The sequence below is a fragment of the Phodopus roborovskii genome, unplaced genomic scaffold, assembly GCF_943737965.1.
Source record: "Phodopus roborovskii unplaced genomic scaffold, PHOROB, whole genome shotgun sequence".
Classification (NCBI taxonomy): domain Eukaryota; kingdom Metazoa; phylum Chordata; class Mammalia; order Rodentia; family Cricetidae; genus Phodopus; species Phodopus roborovskii.
This window is the reverse complement of record NW_026126585.1, coordinates 14,812,731-14,834,447: the sequence shown is the minus strand read 5'-3', so window position 1 is coordinate 14,834,447 and position 21,717 is coordinate 14,812,731. Positions and strand designations below refer to the sequence as shown.

General features: G+C 50.7%; 1 protein-coding gene across 1 annotated transcript in view; it reads left to right on the top strand.

The window, feature by feature from the left end:
- The first annotated feature begins 219 nt into the window (after positions 1-219).
- The window catches only part of Rassf5 (Ras association domain family member 5), a 59,060-nt gene continuing 37,562 nt past the window's right edge, over positions 220-21,717 (top strand). Inside the window, exon 1 of the mRNA XM_051203967.1 lies at positions 220-675. Coding sequence (XP_051059924.1) covers positions 234-675 — 442 coding nt within the window. The 5' untranslated portion in view covers positions 220-233. The remainder of the gene's footprint in view (positions 676-21,717) is intronic.

Genomic DNA, 21,717 nt, shown 5'->3' with positions numbered 1-21,717 from the left:
GGCGGGGACCCCGGAGCCTGGAGAAGCCCCTCTGATCGTCTCTGCCCAGGTCGCGGAGTCGCCCCTGAATCCACGCGGCTCGGGCCCGCAGTCGCGCGTGTCGCCCTTCCGGCCTCTCCGAGGGCTCCGCCCCGCCCCGCCCTCGGGCTGCGGGCCCTTTAAAGCCGCGCGCGGCCGGGGCCGCCCCTTCTGTCCGCCAAGCACCGGAGCCGCGGCTGCCAGCGGCCTGGAGCATGGCGTCCCCGGCCATCGGACAGCGTCCCTACCCGCTGCTCTTAGAGCCCGAGCCGCCGCGGTACCTGCAGAGCCTGGGCGGCACGGAGCCACCGCCGCCCGGCCGGCCCCGCCGCTGCATCCCCGCGGCCCCGGTCCCCGCGTCCGGGGCGTCAGAGCGACGCGGGGGCCGGAGGGCCGCCCGTGGGGACCCCGAGCCCACGCCCCGGGACTGCCGACCCGCTCGCCCTGTCCGGCCCGGTCTGCAGCAGAGACTGCGGCGGCGGCCTGGGTCGCACCGACCCCGCGACGTGCGGAGCATCTTCGAGCAGCCGCAGGATCCCCGCGTCCAAGCCGAGAGAGGCGAGGGGCACCGTTTCGAGGAACTGGCACTGCGGGGCGGCCCGGGCTGGTGTGACCTGTGCGGACGAGAGGTGCTGCGGCAGGCGCTGCGCTGCGCTAGTGAGTGAGGGCAGGGCAGGGCAGGGCAGGGGGTGGGCGGTGCGGGGTGCGCCTGGTGAAGAAGGGCTGTGAGCCTGGGAGAGGAGGCATTGCCTTTTGTGACAGACCCGAACTTTAAGAAGGTAACCTTTGGAGACAGCTGCTGTCCACTGCCTGGTGGCCTTTAGTGGCTGCCAGCTAAGCAGATGTGGTTATGCTGTAAGGTTATGCACCTTCAGATGCTCCCCCTACCCCCCCCCCCCCCCGTCTTCTCTCCATGCATGCATGCAGGCAAGCTTGTAGGTTGGGATTGATGGCTCGCTGCAAGGTCATTCAGTTGTGGTCCACACACCCTCGTCTTCCTTTAGTTGTAAATTTTTAGGATTGGGTAGTGATACTGATAGCGATGTGAGTATTTGACCCTTTCTTATTAGAGTTAATGGGGAAACGGCTTGTTGGTCTCCTCTGGCAAATGCTCAGGCTTTTCCTCCTAGGGGAGCTGTTGGCACGGGTTGCCTAGTTAGGCTTTGAATGGAAACAGGCTGTGAGGTTGGAAGATGCCAAGGTCACCTGCACCTGAGGCCGGTTCTGCTGTCCACACCTGCTGTCCACACCTGGCTCCTCAGCCCCTTATACTTTCCTCGGCTTCGGTGTTTGGCTGAGTCCCGCCTCTTCCTTCTCCTGGGCCCCTGAACTAATCTTCTAGCAGCAAGTTACTAAGCTCCCTGCTTGGACATTCCCAGTTGCCAGCCAGGCTTCTCTCAATCCTGACTGAAACACTGGGCACCAATGCAGAGAGTTTGTGAGCGAGTCTGCATTCTTTCTTTTAGGGCTTACCTTACCTCTCTCCAATGGTGAGACTGTGTGCGTTCCTTTAGCATGTGTCGCTGAGGATGGTCATAGCCATGTGTTTATTATGCAGCTACTTTAAACATGTCAAATGCACAGCATGGTGCCAGCTTCCAGCAGTCATCTGTGAAATGGAGTATGGTAGCTAACAGGTCTTTTGGTGAAGGTCCTTCTTCCCTAGCAGCCTGTGCCTCCCTCAGACTGCATTGCTGGACAGCAGCAGCTAGCCCTACCACAGCCGGTCCCCCAGCTGCTGCCTGGACTGAGAGCAAGGGGAAAGTGGGTGTTGTTTTTCCATATGAGACCTCCCGGATCTGCTGTCTGTTCAGGAGAGAGCTTAGCCCGTAGAGTCCTGTGCCTGTGCTGCGTGTGCAGCTGCTGCCGTCCCTTGTAGATGCTGCTTAACTGCTGAAGAATCTAGTGCATTGCCTTTGGACAAGCTGCCGGTGTTTTCTTCCATGCTCTGGCTGCCTTTGCCCGTCCCACTGACCCTGTACACAGGGAAGGAGACAGTGCCTTCACTGTAATGGGTTTACTTATGCTCAAATTCCAGAAGCTGCATTGTAACGGCGGGGGGGGGGGGGGATATGCTTGCTGTAATTCTTGCTTGCATTTAAACGTTGGGGAACATCCATTCTACACCAAGTTTGCGGTATTCTTCTGGTTAGCAGTGGTGATGTGCTGGCTGGTTTCCGTGTGGGGAAGCAAGCATCCCTCCACGACTAAACGAGCACCCTCTTTAACCACATTGGAATTGTTTCCCTTGCTCAGTCCCTAAATAGTTTCCAGCAGTTGGAAAATGGAGACCACGGACAAGGCCTCAGACCTGCGAATTATTGAGGTCCTTTCACTTTCTTGGGCTCCCATAATCCTGCGTGGCTGGTTTTATACCAGCCAGAGATGTCTGATCACTACAGAGGCAGCAGAACCGGAGTCAAGAAGCCATTGAAAAGATTCTCTGTTGTTTTTTAATATTTAACTATGAGTGTTTGGCTGACCGGGAGCAAGTTGAGAAATGTTTGGTGTGCGGGCAGACTCACAGGCATCTGGTGTCACGCTGAAGTCTAGGTCCCTGAGAGGGTTGGTTTGCTTGATTTTCACTTTGAAAAGCACAGGTCACAAAAGGAACTTCTAAAAGGTAATCCTGGAACCGGGGGAGCTGGCAAAGTAAGCAGGAGGGCCTGAAATTGATCCCCAGAACCACGGGAAGAAAATAAAGGCAGGCTTGGTGGCCTGCACGTGCTTGTAATCTCAACACTGGGCAGGGGGTGGAGACAGGCAGATTTCTGGGCCTTGCCGGCCAGCCAGTGTAACCTACAACACACACACACACACACACTCTTCAAACTGGAACCTTTGAATCCGAACTGCCACTTAATCTCTATGTGCCCCCACACCTCCAAGTTGCATTCATTTGTCTTTAAAAACTGGGGTAATGATCTTATCTACTGCATCGTGTTAATGTGAGGGTTCAATGTATTAATCATATACACATAGCTGATTATAAAAGTGGTTGGCAGGGTGCACAATGGACATCTAATTAGATATAAATGTTACTATTATCTCCTCCCATTTTAAGAGCTTTAATGGCTAGCTGGGGCTTACTACACCTCCTAAGCCTTTGAATACAGTTTTCAAGCTTTGCTTGGTTGTTGAGTTGAAAAGGGGGAAGTGGATAGTACATCTTGGAAGTCCGGGTATGAAATGTCCTTTAGAAATGACATCCCTGCCTAGCATCTCAGATGGAAGTCAGCTGTGATTAAACCACAGTCCCGTGGCTGAGACTCGTGTACCGGCCTGAAGAGTCTCTTTCCGAGTAGCACTTTCAACCAGCAGAGCGGCCATGCCTGGCTTCTGTAAGTGCTGGTTGCAAATGGATGCTTATCTACACTGTTAAGTCTCACCGGGCAGTGTGCCTGTGATTGACATCTTCCTGTTCAGGGGGCTGATGCTGGGTGGGAGCCCAGTTGGCAAATGGGCTTCCAATTAAGGGAAGTGTTAAGAGTATGGCCTTGCCTAGCTTAAGCCTAGTCCCATTTCAAGGTCTGTAGCAGCGCTGGTTAACACTGGATTTGCCAAGAGGAAAAGTTCAGAGCTAATGCTGACTCTCAGGGTTAAGTCTGAGGGCTGGAAGGACTGCATGGTTGATAAAGTACTTGTTGTGCAAGGACGTGAGTTGGGTCCCCCAGCACTCACATAAAAAGCCTGGCCCTACAGTGCTCACTTGGAAGCCATTATGGGGAGAGAGGACAGCTTGCTGGCCAGCCAGTCTAGCTGTATTGATAAACTCCAAGTTCAATGAGAGACCCTGTCTCAAAAAAAAAAAAAAAAAAAAAAAAAAAAAAAGCAGTCATGGAGAGACTCTATGTTGACCTCTGGCTTCCAACAAATGTGTAACCCAGGCACACCCAAAATCAAATTTGTCAGATGGAGAAGGAAATCCAACGGGTTTGGTGTGAATACACACAGAGGACAAGAGCAGAAGTTGAGAGGAGACTGAACCCCAATACTTTGTTTTTGGGTGGGGTGGTGGTTGTTAGGCACTTAGCACCAGCATTCCCAGAGAAGTCGGCAGCAAATAATCTGGGAATTTCTCCAGCTGCCTCCTGCCCTTTCGTGTGTAGAAAGCACATAAAGATGGCCCTCTGCCATTTGTCTCATTTGAGTGGGTGTGTGAACCATCCTGGGCCAGGGAATGGTCTGGCAGTTGGGGAAACCGAGTCTTAATTGTCAGCCAGGGAGGAGAGACTTCCGGTGGAAGCTGCTAACATGTGGGTGCCCCAGGTTGGCTCCTGGAAAGGTCCATGAGTGTAAAGTGATTGAAATGATGGGCTTGAGAAAAGGGTCTCCCGGGCTTAGTCCCCTAACCTCCCCTCCAGTGGTGGACTTTGATTACAATGTGAGAACCTCATGTTTGCTGCCAGCTTCCTAGGGAGGGGCTCTGTGACCTTATTCATGAGAGCTGTGGTACATCCAGGGTGCTTTATGTGATTTCTGTAGTTACTGTTGCAGTATTAATGGCTGGGTTTCACTATCCTCTATGACCTTGGAGCTACTGATTCTATTGGGAGCTCTTTGCAAGAAGACCCTGACTTTGGCCACTGCCCCCATCCCCATCCCGCTGTGACAGACAAAGGTCTCCATAGGAAGCATCTTGGCAAAGGACCCTTTGTTGTGCTGGTGGCCCCTGTGTTTACCCTGGGCACTTGGGGGCTGTTTGTGCTGGAACATGTAGCTGATGGTCTCCCTTGCTTGAACCCATATTTTGTTTGGGAAGCTGAGAAAATTAGGCACCAAAATTGATGTTTTGTTGTTAAGGGTAACAAGGAAATGCCCAGTTTTCTCTCCTGGCTCTAATTAAAGTCTTAGGAAAGGCCTTTTTTGGAGCATGTGCTAAAAGATAGGGAGAGGGCAATGGTTGTACTCTGTACCCTCCAGCCCTGCATCCCTAGTTTTCCTTTTCTACCCTTCCCATTTTCTCAAAAGATGACAGTAAAGGGATTAATGTGGGCCAGTCCCAGCCCCCATCCATCAGGGCGTGAAATTTTATGATTATGGAGTATGGGGGCTTGAATTCCAGGTATAGTCAAAAATGATTAATGCCACTTGTCCGCAGCCTAATTAGACTTGGTAATGAATGTGTGGTGTGTGTGTGTGTGTGTGTGTGTGTGTGTGTGTGTGTGTGTGTGTGTGTGGCGAAGCTGCGAGTTATTAGATGGCAGGGAATTGATGAGGTCTGGGGCTGGGATCTTTTCCCTTTCTCCAAGCTCACGCTTGACTCAGCTAGTGCCAAGCTTGGCAGGAAAGCCCTGAGTGACAAGGAAAACAGACTCAGCCAGCCCAAAGGACTGTGCCTGGCTGGCAGGGTGAGTCCCATCCCAGGGAGTCTGCCCTGGTAAAGCTTGGGCCAGGCCAGCCGAGGTCTGGGAACACACACAGGACAGCTCACCATGCCAGCTCTCGAGAGCCTCATTTTCATGCTTGCTGTCACACTCACCCCAAAATAACCTCACGAGGCTGGAATGTGGGGGTGTTTCTGCCAAGCATTCACCTGCCGGGGGCTTTCTTGGCCAACCTGCTTGCAAGGGCCTCTCAGGTAGAGCTCATTGTGACAGGCCCGCGAGGCTTTGAGGCCATCTTAGCCCTCAGCATGTTTGCCAACCTTGGACCCAGGGGCAAACACCCAGGGGTCTCTCTGACCCTCCATACTCACCCCTCAGTTTCCCATAGACAGCGGCTGCTTGCTTCTCTTGCCCTGCCTGGGGTATTATTAAGGCTGGTGATGGACCTATAAACATCTCAAGCCCTTCCTGTTCGCATTCCAGAGACAGCAGGGTGAGGGTTCTTTGGAGAGCGAGTAGTTGTGGGTGCACAAGGCATGTAAACACCCTGGTCCTGCTGCTCTTGTTCCTGACTTCAGTCAGGGCCAGGCACCTCTTGCCCGCTGCTGGCAGATCCTGGTCTGTACAAAGGGCTGACCACAGGCTACCTCTGCCCTCCCAGAGGTCTGGAGCCACCCACCCCTCCCGCAGGGTCTGTTCCAGCTACTGGGTCAGGAAGTGCGGGCGGCAGCTGACTCTGCAGAGGCTAGCCCTGGCTGAGGAGATGGTTTTGTATTTAGTCATATTCGGGTTTTTTCCAGGCATGCTGGCAAGCATCTCTCTCCATGTTCTCATTAGGAGCTCAGGGTTGAGAGGGGAGCACAGCCAGACTTGGGACTTTGGGGAGAGGAGGAGGCAAGACAATGATGTCGGGTCCAGCACAGGCTACTTTTCCTGGCGGCACTGGTTTAGTGTGTTAAAGTCTGTCCTGGGAATAATAGTCCTATGAACCTCACACCGAGGCCGAGGGTTTCTTATCTCAGACCTCTACCAGTGACAGGTGGGTCTTCTCTGAAGCACACACTATGCTGAGGAGACATGGGAGGGGTCTGGTAGACCTCAAGACCTCTTCCTGATGTGGTAATTGGTAGAGGTGGCCAGCATGCCTACGCTGGGCCTGTTCCAGCCTGTTTGTGGTTCCTGGAGTCGAGGAAGTTCATGAGATACATCCACTGGGAAACAAGTTGTATCTCCTTGCACTTCAGTGAGGGGAAGAAGAAAGTACATCAAGGTGCCCCTTGGGACCATGGCACGTACTCAGTGTGGAATGATGGGCTGTGGCTCAGGGGGTCTGGGTGACCACCGGAAGTTGAAGTGTCAAGTGTTTTCTTCAGGACGCTCCTACCTATATCCACTGCCTTGACTGCAGTTGAGAACATCAGGAAAAGTACAAGGTGGCATTGCACAGAGGACTTGTCAGAGGGCGCTGATCGACATTTAGACTGTTCCTTCCCATGTGTCATTGGTCAGGTGGATGGTGGCTAAGTCTGACACTCGCCTGAGATCATAAGAGGCTGGGTCATATTTACTCTCTGGTAGAAGACCTCTGTGCCACCATCTTCCTTCTGCTATCCCCAACTCCCTGCTTCCTGAACAGACACATTTGCAGGTCTTCAGTGTCTGTTGGCTGGAGAAAAAAATGAAAACTTGGGAGCTGGAGAGATAGCTAAGTATAATGAAGTACATGCTCGACAAGCATGATCAGAGCTGATCATTGAACCCACATAGAAAGCTGGGCACAGGGGCACACATTTGTGGGGTTTCCCCAAAGAATTAGTAGGTAGTTTATGTACCGAGTGCTCTGTCTTCATACACACCAGAAGGCGAAGGTGGCTGGCTTGTTAGGAATGATACCCAAGATTGTTCTTTGGCTTCTGTATGTTCCTGTGTACACAGAAACATGGACACACGTGCACATGTACACATATGAGCACACACATAATGAAACAGGCTCATAACAGGCAGGTCTAAAAGCTGAGCACTGTTTGTGGTTTTTTAAAAAGTTCTTCTGAAGGGGTTGGGGAGACTCCTTGCTGAACCTGTGCAAGGCCTTGAGTTACAGAACTTCACCCCCGAGGCAAGGGCACTACAGTGCACACCCAGAAACCAAGAGCCCTGCGAAAGGACAGCTTAGATCTGTTCAGACTGTCTGCCGTGTTGGCCCTGGGACGATGTCATGGCTGAGTTTACTGAGCTGTGGTGTATGTTGCTCTGCGAACCCATGAAAATGGAAATACTCACCTGTGGTAGAGACAGTGGCAGAGAAGTCCAGAAGGGAGCCGACTTGAGCTGCACCTGGCTGTGTCTGAAGTATTTTCATATTCAGCCTGGGTTGGGCCCTGTGTTCTGCTGTGAGGTAGGCAGGGCTGAGACTTAACAGCGGCTGTCGCAGATGAAGAGTGGCTTCTATAGGATGATCCAGAACCTAACTCCGCCTTCTGAACTAGCATCATTGGCCACATAGTTTATTAAGTTTTCTTAAGTCTCTCTGTCAGTGAATGTTAAAATATCCAAAACATTATTACTAATAATAGCTATGGGGGGGTTTAAGAAAAAAAGGGGAGGGTGAGCCACATGTAAGCTGCAGTTTCCATCAGTGCCCGGGTAGGTGAGAGTTGGCTTGCACAGCCTGTCTTCCCTTTTAGTTCCTAAGTTGGTCTTTGTCATGTGCAAATCATAAGATCTTTACATTTTAGAGTAGAAGAAATGAGTGTCCTTCCATTCCCAGAACATCTGTGGCCGTAGGCATGTGTGTGGAGTGGGTGTGGATACACATAGGTGTGTGTGTGTGGAGTGGGTATGGACACACATAGGTGTGTGTGTGAAGTGGGTATAGACACACATAGGTGTGTGTGTGTGAAGTGGGTATGGACACACAGGCATATGTGTAGAATGGGTATGGACACAGATAGGTGTGTGTGTGTGTGTGTGTGTGTGTGTGTGTGTGGAGTGGGTATGGACACGCATAGGTGTGTGTGGAGTGGGTATGGACACACAGGCATGTATGTGGAATGGGTATGGACACAGATAGGTGTGTGTGTGTGTGTGTGTGTGGAGTGGGTATGGACACGCATAGGTGTGTGTATAGGGTAGTTATGGACATACATACGTATGTGTATGGGGTGGGTGTGGACACACAGAATCCTAGGGGAGACAGCTGGGGCAGAGAAGGGTTGGATAAGGACTGGAGAGTAAACCAGGTCTGCTATGCAGACCTCTGGCTTGAACCCCAGGCAGCGGGTCTGCAGCCTGCCTCCCTCATTCATCTGGACTGTTTTCCATCCAAGCCCAGAAGAGGCTGGAGGTTTGGTGGCTTCTGTTGTAATAATTATGTCCTTTCTGCAGCAGTGGAAAGTATTAAAAAACTCAGAAAGCCTTTATGCCGCCTTGTTCAGCCACAGGTCCCTGCTGTAACTCGAGAGCGCAGAGTGCTCTCATGGAATGTCTGCTCTAGTGATGAGCGTTTTGAAAGCAAGCCCTTTTTATGTAAGTAGGTGTTTGACGGGAGGCCATCTCTTACCCCAAACCTGGAAGACGGGGAAGGCTGTTGCTTCAGGTTCTGCTTACCCTTGGCTGGACTGTCTTTTCAGCATGGAGAGAGACCCTCAGCCCAAGCTTGGACAGTAGGGGCAGAGGTCATCATGGACAACCCCCGCTACAGGTGATATACCTCCATGCTGTAGAATACCTGTCTTATTCCCAAAGGATCAGGGATGGAGATTCTAGAGCACACCACTTGTGTGGGCCCCAGATTTCTCCCGAAACACTGAAAACAGGAAAACAAAACCAACTCTGCCTAGGAAAGACAAGTGATGCCGGTCCATCCTAGAGCCAAGAGGGAGGTCGGCCCCTTTCATGAATATCAAAACGTTCCCAGCCTCTGGGTACCCTTCTTTCCTAGGGCAGTCTTGGGAATGCTGTCCTCACCTCTGCTGGCCCGAGCCAGTTCCTAGATGCTCCAGGCAGCAGCTCAGAGCACCAGAGGGCCTTGGCGCCACCACCTCTCGCTTGACGGTTCCAGGTGTCATCTCAGAACTTGGACTCACAGGCTTTTTCTGGTACAGAGGCTGCTTGACACGCTAGCAGGCCACTCAAACAGACTAGGACATGTGTGAGAAAAGTGGTCAACGTTCAGGCCTGAGGAAGGTGGCCCTTCAAGAGTCATATTAAAGTCAGTACACACCATCCAAATACTGGCTAAAAACTCTCCAGTCGTTCCCAAGATAGCTCTTAAAAAGTTTCCCAAGTGTCACCCAAGTCACCTCTCTTTTCTGCGGTATAGAATGATTGTCCCCACACGTGACGGCTATATTTAGCCCCTTCCACATATCTATGCACAGCAGCACTTGATGGTATCTCAGGACAGCAAAGGGGCAGCCCTTCCCTATGAGTGGAAACCCTGATAGGCCCTGGATTAAGGAGGCTCGACTGAAGGAGTACTTATCCCATGCTGTCCTTCCCTTTTAAGGATGGAGAAAGATGCATTGTCCTGAAAATATACAAAGATGGTTGAATTCTGTGCGTTCTTCTTCAAGTCAAACAAAAATGACCAAAGAACAGAATGAGGCAGGCTTCAGAAGAGAGAACACAGACTCCCAGATTATAATAGACAAAACACAAAGTGACAATAAGACCACGAGGAGACATAAAACAAGGGTTGTGTTTTGTTTGTTTGTTTGTTTGAGCCAACAAGCTCAAAACCTGTGAAACAAAAAATCTTGGAGTTAATAAAGATTGATTTCAGAATGTTCATCAACTATTCTACCACTGAGCCACACCCCTGTAAGATAGGACCTTGCTTAATTGCCTGGGCTGGCTTTGAACTCTGGTCCTCCTGCCCCAGCCTCCTGGGCAGCTGGGATTACAAGCACGTGGCATTGTGTTTCTATATTACATGAGGATTTGCAGCCACGTGCTGCCATTGCATCTATACTGAGTATGGAGGCTCCAGGACAGGAGGGTTGGACTTCCGTGAGGAAGTCAGCTGAGGGGCAGCTTCTTAAGGTGCATAGTGAATATCTTCTTCTTTGAGTAGGTCAAAGGGTATGGCCTTTGGCCTACAGCATCCTGTTCGACTTTGGGGGAGCTGAGAACACAAAGAGCCAGGACCTGATGGCTGTTTGGGACTCTGGGACTCCGTTGGGGACATCTGGAGTCCAGTGCCTGCCACCAGGCCTGGTACAGGGTGACCACAGTGATTCCACCCATCTTATGAAGTGTGTGCTTTCTGACTATAGGACAAGGCCTCTTTCCCTGGCTCCGGCTGGTGAAGCCTGAGGGTGGGTCTGGTGGCTTTCCCAGAAGGCTGCTGCCGCCCTGATCCCAGCTCTCTGGCTTGGCCTGGACAGCAAGCAGGGTTTTCAGACACTGTCCCACGAGGCTGGCTACTTTTGAGTCAGGGAGAGCCTGTGAACCCCATTTTTAGGCCAAGGAGACATTTCTGTCCTTAAATGGGAGACCATTATTTTCTCCTTTGCTTTCCCATCCCCTGTAGCTCACAGGATCACATCTTTCCGCCTGTCTCTCCTCTCCCCGGGTATCTGGTCTAAGATAAATGCTCTTGACCTCCTCACAGCCCCCTCCCAGCTCTGCTGAGCAATATGAATTCAGCAATATGAATTAGCTTTGGGTTGTCCCTCAGGAGCCCGATATTCAGCTGATGAGGCATTATTAACCCACCCACCCCAAAGCAATCCATTAACGAGCTCCCAGGCCGGGCACGTGGTATGGGGTAACGGATGACTTTGGTTGGAACTTTGAAGACATTGATTTTCTTTTTTCAGACTCGCAGGCGTGAGTGAGGAGGGAGGCTGGGGCAGGCTCTCCTGCAGCCTGTTTGGTGGGGGCACTTTTATCTTATCTAGCTAAAAGCCCAGGAATAGAAAGTTTTCCATTGGAGGAGGTGGCAGGGACAGGGTCTCGGCAGAGGAGGAGGAGACATCCATGAGGTCTCAGGTACCTATTCTGGTCACAGAAAGCCTAGAGCCCTCCGCAGAGCCAGCAACTCCCTCTCTTGGCACCATCCCTTGACGCCAGGCCTAGAGAAGAGCTATTGATCTGCAGACATCTTAGGATGAGGGAGGGCCCCGACGGGGAGGTGGTGGCCGCCTGCTTCAGCACAGTTGCTGTGTGTCTACAGCGGCTCTTCCAACGGCTCCCGAGGAGCCAGGAGTTGTCAGAAAAGCTCCAGACCCCACAGAGGCTCTGCTGCAAGGCGCTGGCTCATGGTAGGTCCCTGCCTCTTCATCTGGGGATGCTCCAGACCAGAGGGAAATGGGTATTGGGGTTCCCAGGTCTCTACCTAGTGGCTTTTCTCACGGAAAGGGATGTGGGATCCTCCAGTCAGCCAGGCCCTTACTACTGAACTTGGTGCCATTGCCTGGTCCCCCTGACTCTGCAGAGAATGAGCCTTGGGTGCTGTCACCTCGCCTGACTGAGTTGCAGGCGCACCGGATGGGCATAGTCATCTGGGGCCAGAGGCCCTGTTTGGGTTTTAACAGGACTGTGAATTAGGACTGGGTAGCCATTGGGACCTGGCTTCCTGATCCAGCAGAACCCCGTGCCTTCGAGGGCTGCTGTCTTCCACTCTGCCTGTCTTGTAACTTGTAGGGCACCAGACTTTGTGAAGCCAAGCGGAGACCTGGTAGGAACAGTGGGTCCTGGGCAGAGCTTCTCACCTGCACCATTAGTGAAAGTGAGAATGGAGAGCAGGGCTGGGAGCTGCCCAGTGGAAGCTTCTGGAAGAAGTGTACCCTCAGGCAGTGACTGGCCACCCATTTCCTTTCCTGATCACAAATTAGGGTGCGTATAGTCCTTAGCTGGGAAAGGACAGAGGGACAGGGGAGGATGGAAGAGGGACAGGAGGGACACTAACAGTGACCTGTTATCACTGCTTGTTTGCTCACCCTCTATGTCCTGGGGCCAACAAAGGCTCCATAAGTGGCAGCCCAGGGCCTAGGGACAGATCTGAGGCATTGCTTTCTAGCCAGGGCTGTTTCCACTGGGTGGCGTTTTTTCTCCAGCATCTTATACTGTCGTGGTATTGTCTGCAGAAGACCAGAAACATTTATATTCATTTTTACTGTCTTTCACACGCTCCAGACCCCTGTATGGAGATGGAATGCAGAAGAATTAGTCTTTTTGCAGTGCGGCAGAACAGAGGAGGAAGGGTCATTGCCTTGTAGCCAGGGCTGGAACCCTGTGCCACTGGCTTCTGCTCTTACAGTGATGTACAACTGTTTCCTTTCAGTGGGTTGCCTTTCCCAACACATCCAGAAATAAGGAGGGATTCCGGGTAGTCATAACATATCTTAGAGATGGAACTAAAACCAAGTGTCACATCTGAACCAAAGTTTTAGAATCAAAAAAAGAAATTTTTTTTAAAATGGTCTTCACCATGACAGATAATTTTTCTGGTTAAGGCTTTACCTTTTGAGAAATGGGAAATCTATTTATCCTTGTCAGCAGCCAAATACATACTCTGTACTAAGAAAAAAGATGACTACTGGGTTTCTTGATTTCAATGAGCTCTCTCTCTCTCTCTCAAACACACACACACACACACACACACACTTCCTCATTCCTTTGCTATTCAGTCCAGCGAATTATTGACTGAGTAAAAATCGTGCAGGCTTATCATGGCAGCATGAAGTTCAGAGCCAATGTGATGCCCACGGCACACCGGCTTCATTTTGTCCGGGTTCCCACTTGACTGTTGCGGGAGGGGAGAAGGAGGGGCCCTAAAGATGTAGGGGCTGTGTGTGGACTTCTGGGATACCTCTGCCTTCTTCACAGGGCTTGACAGGCAACTGGGCTGTGGCATTAGAGAAAACAGATGAGGATTCAGGTGGACTTGCCCTTCCTGCCTGTCAGGCCTTTCTGTCACAAGTGACTTTCCCGGGCTTCAGTTTTTCCAAGTGAGGCCTATCCTCTGGCACTCCAGTCACTACTGTTCTCAGACAGGCACTCTGGATAAGCCTCCAACATGGCTGTCCACTCTTCCTTTGCTTACGAGCCAGAGTGGATGTCTGTGTGGGAAGGCGCATAGCATTTGAAGGTTGCCAGGGCAGTAGAGGGACACAAAACAGGGCATCTTCTCTAGAAACATCCCTGTCTGTGGGTTAACCACACCAGAGGAGAAACGGGCAGAGCTGGGCAGGCCCGTGGCGCAGCTCCAGAAGCTGAGCAAGCTTGTCACCATGCAGCAAATTAGTCATTTGAAGCACTGCGGGTGGGTGGGACCACAGAGGAGCAGGCCTGGTGTCCCCAGAAGCCTCTGGCTACAGTGATGCAGCTGCAAGGACGCTTTTGTCCCCAGCAGAGGCTGGCCACAGGTGTCATTTATTTACTTTGCTTTCCACTGTAGAAGTCGCTGTGCCCTCTGGCAATCTGCACTTTGGGTGTAAGGGACGTAAAAGCAGCCCTGAAAAACCAGTTGGATGTAGTAGCTTGGTTGTCCCACAAAGCAGACCCTGTGGGCTCCTGGCCACGGGTGACCCTCTGGCTCTCGGGCTAGGCGGACATACAAATGCACATGTGTCTCCATGTTCTCCTACATGAACATTTGTACCTGCCTCCTTTGGTGTCCCGCGGGCCACGTGGAGCAGACAAGGTTCCTTTCGAATCAAGCCTACTTGGCTGAGGTCAGTGGGTCACTACCACAAAATGTACTCCAGGTGACCAGGAGGCTGGGCTACTGTTTGTTCCCCCTCAGAAATAGTGTCTGCTTTAGAAAAGAAAGAAAGAAAGAAAAAAGACAAAGTAGGACAAAATGACCTTTTCTCAACCCTCCTAATGCTGCGGCCCTTTAAGATAGCTCCCCGGGTGTGGGGTCCTCCAATCTAAAATTACTCTTGTTCCTCCTTCATAACTGTAGTAATTTTGCTACTGTTGTGCGTTGGAACGTAAATGCTGATGTTTTCTGATGGTCTTAGGCGACCCCTACGAAAGGATCATTCGACCCCCCCCCCAGGTTGGAAGCCAGGTTTGCCACCAGCAGGCTGAGAACCCTTCAAGTGGCACCACACTGGTTCCGGGGACCACACACTGGTCCCCTTTTTACCTGGTCCTTTAAATGTGTCTATCGTGGTTGAAAATATTTTCTTTTCAAAGTGCTGTGGTAACTGGATCTCTCCTTTTGTGTGACAGCCCAAGCAGGATGTGTCTGTATTGAATTCTTTGCTTTGTTCTCTCGAGCTCTCTCTCTGAGACCTTTTCAGACACTTCTTCCTGTTACACAGAATCTCTGGATGTCACTGGTTGCCCTCTGCAACAGGCTTGGTCTGCGGTAGGCTGCCGGTAAACACATGCGCACATTGCCGAGGGAAGGAGGCAGGTTCGAAATACAGGGGCAGAACAGGATGAAAGGTTTTCATATCTATCCCTCTCGAGTGTGCGTGTCCTGATGGGTGCACACTGAAGGTGTCTTGTTCAAAAAACAAGTGTATCAATGCACTTGTCTCTGCTTGACCACACTATAAACACAATGTGGGCCTTCAGGTGTGCTGTCCTGATGACCAGTCTCCACCTTCATGAGTGCATGATAAATGAGATCCATTTGTCTCGCTCACCAAGACACGCCCCTCCCGCCCCCCTTCGTGGACACGGTCTCTTCCCTCCCAGAGTCCATTGCTTCTTACTGTACAGCAGGGCCTACAACCTCCCTTACTTGTCTGCACTCCATTACCACATCTAATCCCCTCTGTCAGCTACGGTGTCCTTCATGAGGCCGTGATGCCGCAGGGTAGAGAGACCAGTGGATGGGACATGTCTCTTTAAGGCACACACTGCACCATTAGGAAACATCGCATGTGAGAAATATAAATACACTTACAGTCCACTAGGAGATTAAAGTTGAAAACAGTTTCGCGACAGTGACAGGACTGACTCCATTATGGATTGATTTACCTGTTCTACTTTAGTCTGTGAACTGAGCCCGGCACACTACCACTGAGCAGAAGCTGGGCCCAACTTTAGACAGCTCGTGAGCCTTATAGTTGAATCTGTGTAACTGTTATGAATGTTGGAAGTGTCCAAAAAATACAGACAAATATCAGGGGATGGGAGAGAGAGTTAGCATTCTCCTAACAGTTAGAGCTGTCTACAGTAGAAGCCCGAATCCCTGAAAACCATTCTCCTCTACTAAACTTGTTTATAATTGCACACACACACAAGACAGGAGGCATGCTTCGGGGTAGAACACTCTCAAATAGTAAAGGGGCATGGAACTGGAATGTGGACAAGGTGGCCCGTGGCCCCTCTGCTCCCAAGTCACTGACACGTGCTGGAGGTTGGATGCCCCTGTATCATCCCTCCTGCTTTCTGCACCCCTCTGTCTGAATTTGTGAGCTGAGTGGTCGCCCCTTTCTTAGCCCACCCCAACCACCCCCCATCTCCAGCCTGGCCTGATGTTGTTCCTGCCCTCTTCGTTGGTGGTGTCAGTCTGGGGACATGTAGTTGGGTTGGTGATAGCTGACGAATGTGCTGGCTGAGAGGCACACCCACCCACACCCATTCACCCATAAGCACTCACACCCACGGCATGGGGCACGACCATGCCTCTGCATGCCTGCCTGGGAAGCCAGCCTCTACCAGGTCAACAATGTGTATCCAATGTGTATCTGGGACAAAGGGACAGGAGACACATCCCACATGCCTGGGGATGTGGCAAGAGGCTCGCCATGGGTAGTTAGTACCTGAGATGTCAAATGTAGAGGACAATGTCCCAGGGAATATTGAGATCTGGCTTTTTGTTTGTTGTTTTGAGACAAGGCCTTACTGTAGCCAAGGCTGGCTGGATTACCATGTAGCCCAGGGCTGGCCTCCACTCTCTGCCTTCCTGCCAAGTGTGGGATTATAGGTTTGCACCACCACAGTTGCCCCAGATAGCTGTTTTAATATCTGCTGAGCAACAACCCAGGAGATCATTCACCTTTTTTTTTTTTTTTCATGCAAAAAGGTTCCTTAAGAAAGACTCTACATGTCAGCCTCACCCAGCCCCACCCTAGCAAAACGGGGTCACGGGCAGATAGTGGCCACCATAGGTCTTGGAGTTGTCTTCGGATCACTTGTTTGTGCCTCAATTCTCACAGGCTCCCCAAATGCACCCCACTTCCCCAGCTCATTCTCTCCTGGAGCTTGACCTACAAGGCCTGCATCCACAAAGTCCACCATCCCTTCCGTTTTACATAGCCACTGAGCAGCCGAGTCAGTCTGGGGCATGGTCAGGGGCAGTGTCTCTCAGATACAGAGCTGCTCTTCTGCCGGCTGCTTTTCTATGTGTTTGGGGTATATAGTGGCCTTGTTGGGGGTGGTCTGCCTTCTGTACACAAGAGGCTAGGGCCTCAGGCTCCCTCCCTGGAAAGGCTGAGAGGCAGGTGCCCCAAACTGGCTGTCTGACCCCTCCTCCTGTTGCTGATCTCATTTGGATTTTAACCAGGAGTATGAGAGATGTATAGGCTGTGTTGGTTTTTGGCTGTGGCCTGCAGATCCCCAGCCTGGTCATGGCAACACATCTTCCTCCCTACTCGTCTGGAAGAAGAGTTCTTCCATCCATCTGCCTTGCTCCTTTGGACCAGCCACAGGCAGAAGTGGCAGTTAGCCTTCTGTAAATAAGTGGGAGCCTTGTCGAATGGTTCTGGCCTCCTCAATTCAGCAGAAGAGGACCTACAAATCAAGAAAATCTTGGCTAGAGCTGGGCATGGTAACACATGCCTTCAATGTCAGCCCAGAGGAGGCTGCACCAGGGGGATTATGAGTTCAAGCCCAGCATATACTACATACTGGGATATACAAAAGCTCTTGGCTAGTGTTAATTGCATACAGCATCAACCAAAATCTGGGTATACAGCTGTTGCTGCTGCTTTTTGAGCTCCTACTAAATATCAGGCACCATCGGATGCTTTATCTAAACTTCTAATTTTTCAGAAAAATTTCCAACAAGAAAGCGATTACTTCAATTTTTCAGACAAGGAAATCGAGACTAAACGACTTCTCAACGTAACTAAGAGGAACTGTTCTGACATCTCATATCCAGGCAGGCTCCAAGTTCAAATTCTCACCCAAGATGACTCTAGTTATATCCACCTCCTAGCGTTCCAAGGGCCTCTGGCTGATCCACAGCTGAGGAGTGGCTGTACTGGTGCCATTCTGCCAGGCAGCTGGGGCTGGGAGCCCCCGTCCATCCTGATGCCACCAGGAGCAGGGTGCAGAGGGCTACTTCCTGCTGGAGCAGAAGAAAAAGCACTTCTGACCTCCAATCCTTTAGCCCAGCCCCACCCCACCCTCACCCCCACCCTGCCAATTCAAAATGAATCCTACCCTTGGCCTCCAGGAGGAGGGGAATCAGGACGAAGTGGGAATGCTGCTCTGAGGGGCAGGTTATGATGGATCTCCACACCCTAGCTGCTGCCTGCAAGCATTGAGGCTGCTGGTTAGCAACCTTGCCTCTTCGATACATTGTTGCTTTACTCTCCAGCCCCAGCTGCCGACTGCGGGCATTAAGGCTGCTGGTTAGCAACCTTGCCTCTTCCATACATTGTTGCTTTACTCTCCAGCCCCAGCTGCCGCCTGCGGGCATTAAGGCTGCTGGTTAGTAACCTTGCCTCTTCGATACATTGTTGCTTTACTCTCCAGCCCCAGCTGCCGCCTGCGGGCATTAAGGCTGTTGGTTAGTAACCTTGCCTCTTCGATACATAGTTGCTTTACCCGTAAAGTAGAGGTTGAGCAAAGGAGCTGAAAATGACTCCAGCCCCAAAACCTGCGTGTAGATGCTTGTAGCAGCTTTACTTTGTTTAGAATTATGCAGACTTGGACGCCACCAAGATGTTCTCCAGAAGGTGAAAAATGAGCATGGTACAGCCAGACCATAGGGCACTAATTGAGCGATGGATGTGTCACACCATGAAAACAGAACATGCATCTCACTTGGTGAAAAAAGTCAATCTTGATAGGGTTATATGTTATATGATACCAGATTTTGTGATATTCTGGCAATGGCATGACTGTTTAAAAAAAAAATATGGCTAGCCAGAGCACAGATTCTTTAGGACTTAAGACAGGGAAAGTACTTTGCCATAACCATGAATACATGGTCCAGATCCACGGAATTAAGAGCACTGAGTGAATCTATGTAACTGTGGTGAGAAGTGTGGATGTAGGTTCATCGGTTGTAACAAATGTGCCTGTGGTAAGGGTGCTCATAATGGGGAGGCAATTCCTATGCAGAGGAGGCTCATAAAGAAACTGTGCAGGCACAGGATGCACTATGTAAGATTGCATAGAAGTACTGTGTAGCAGTATATAATGGTACCAACCATGATCACATTGTAGACCTGATTTTTCCTTTCACAGCATCCTAGTCAGGTTTGCTCTGACTGGGGGGGTGGGGGCGTCTCTGCAAACACCACAGCCAGCATGAATCAAGAAGGAAATGCAGTGTTGGTTGAAACTTCTAGAGTTTGACCCCAGGCTCTCTCTCTCTCTATATATATATACATATATATATATATAGATATAGATATAGATATAGATATAGATAGGTAGATATAGATAGATATATTGTTGGCATAGTTAAGTATAGCACAATTTGAAAAAAGTTTCCCGGTGTAACACAGTACCCTGTGCACTAGGAGACATAATTACACCAAAACTCTTCTCAAAGTACATGTCACTTCTTCCCTGTTCTAGAAACAGGCTACCTGTGTTATCCTGATGGCCTAGGGGGAGGATCCAGTGTGTTTATAGGTAGCACAGAGGTCATTTGAGTTCTTAGCCGCTTTCAGTCCTGGTTGTGGGAGCTTGGGGACAGATAATGCAAAGGCCACCTGGACTATTAGGTATCTCCAGTCCTGGTTATGCGAGCTTGGTATGGCCTGGCCCTGCAGATAGCACAAATCACCAGGCTACTAGCCATCTCCATTCCCTGTTAATACACCTTTTCCCTTGAAAAGACAAACCTATGTGTTTAACTTCCTGGTTTTCCTGGTGCTTTCTGTGGCACAAGGACCTTGATGCTCCCAGCAACTATTGCTATGATAAAACACCATGACCACCAAAAAAAAAAAAAAAAAAAAAAAGGCAGAGGCAGGCAGATCTCTGAGTTCAAGGGCAGCCTGGTTTACAGAGCGAGTTCCAGGACAGGCTCCAAAGCAATACAGAGAAACTTGTCTCAAAACAAACAAACAAAAAACCACCATAACCAAAAGCAAAGCAGGGGATAAAAGGGTTTATTGGCACACTTCTATATCACTGTAGGGAGTCAGGGTAGGAACTCAAACAGGGCAGAAACCTGGAGGCACTAGCTGATACAGAGGCCATGGAGGGGTGCTGCTTACTGGCTTGCTCACCATGACTTGCTCAGCCTGTTTTCTTATAGAACCCAGGGCCACCTGTCCAGGGCATCATCCACAATGGGCTGGGCCCTCCCTGTCAGTCAATAAATACAAAAATGCCCTACAGGCTTGCCTATAGTCCAGTCTAGAGGCATTCTCTCAGCTGAGGCTCCCTCCTTTCTGATGACCTAGCTTGTATCAAGTTGACATAAAACTAGCCAGCACACATAGTTTATTCCCCATTAGTAAAAATTATATATCCATTGCAAAAACAAAAACAAAACAAAAAAAAAAAACAAAAAACCAAAAAAAAACCCCACAAACAACTGAAGACACTGTATAGAGAAGACAAACAAACACCTGGAATCCCATCCCTTAGGCCTTCCTTGCAGACACATCTCTGCGTATATAGAAGTATGCATGTAATTTATAAAATTAGGGTCATGAAACATAACCTATTCCTCTTTTGCTGAACATTGTTGAGCTGCAACACGAATGATAGCCACGTTGTAATCCACGTAGAAATAGGTCACGACTGTGGTGAGTCAGCTGCAGATGGATGTTTCTGGCCTTTTGTGGCGATAAAGAGTCATGTGACGAACATCTCTGCTCTGTGTAGGTAGTAGATCCACCCTTAGGAGGAATCCTTGCAGGGAGCTGGTATCTCACATACCAATAGAATGCTTCCTCGAATTCTACACCTGTTTTGTGACATACATTTCCTGGGGAGGTGCCGCATAGTCTACTCACTCCAGAGAGGGAACCCATGACAGGCCGAAGTGACGATGGCACTGGAACCCAGCCTGGTGACCACTGAGTTTGTATTGGGGTCACCTTAACAGGAGCAGGGATGACTCGAAAGTAGCTGCTACACTGAAAAACCCTACCCAATACAGGTGACAACTTACGAAAGCTGTGCTCAGCTTGAGGCAGCTGGACAGGCTGGGGATTCTCCTGCCTGCCACAGAGGGTGATCAGTCTCCTGCACTTATAACCCTGGGGATGGAGTCCTTCTAAATCTCACAAGTTTCAGCTTTCCCAGACATGCGTCCCCGAGTTTCATGGGCACTCAACCCTCCCTACTTGGGGGGGGGGGGACTCTTTGAGCTTGGAGGAAACTGCCACAGGACAGCACTTTCTTTTCTAAAACGAGAGCAGAATTTTAAAAACATTTAGATGTTGGGGGGGTGAGAGATTAAAAAAGGAGGTCCCAGGGCAGCAGAGGTCACTCTTCAGGAAAGTTACCTCACCTGGCTTCAGGGATACCCGTTGTCTCCCCTCTGAGTCTCCCCTCCTCCCCAGCTGAGACCTGGGCATCTTGCCTACACTGGGGGTGGGGGAAACAGCAGGGGCTCTGAGGAGGCGTCAGGACCTGTTGCTTCAGGCCTCAGTAGAGGTCTGGAGGTTGGTAACTGATGGGATGTGTACAGACAGGCTTTGGGATGCTAGACGCCGCCGTGGCCGCTGGCCAGACTGGACTCGAGTTTTAGCCTGCTAAAAACAGCTAGTGTTTCTCGAACATCAGTGTGTTTCTGTGTACTGTGTACTGGCACAAGCAGTCTCACTGAATTCAGCCACACCATGGGGTAGGGACTACCACCACCTCCACTGAACAGATTAGGAGGCTGGGGCATGCAGGAGTCAGCATGCTAAGCCTAGGCTCTTCTCAGAGCAACACTTTGGGCTCCACTGCAGCTAAAAGCTAGGCAATTTCCTTCCTCTGCCGGTACAACCAACTCTTTTGAAGTGTTCTGGTGAATGGGCTTTACCAGTGCCAGGTAGGAGATTTGGAAGTGCAGTCCTGGGGACTTACAGGGGAGAGCGCTGTAGCCACAGAGAAAACATTCTTGTCTGTTACAGGGCTGAAGGGACAGGGGTGGGACAGAGAAGAAGATGGAGCCTGCAGGTGAGGTCAGGGGCTGGCCACAGCAATGGAAGGGACCTGGGCCAGCCTGGGCTAGGTGGGTTGCAGAGTGTTTTGGGGTCTGTCTCCCTGGCCTGAG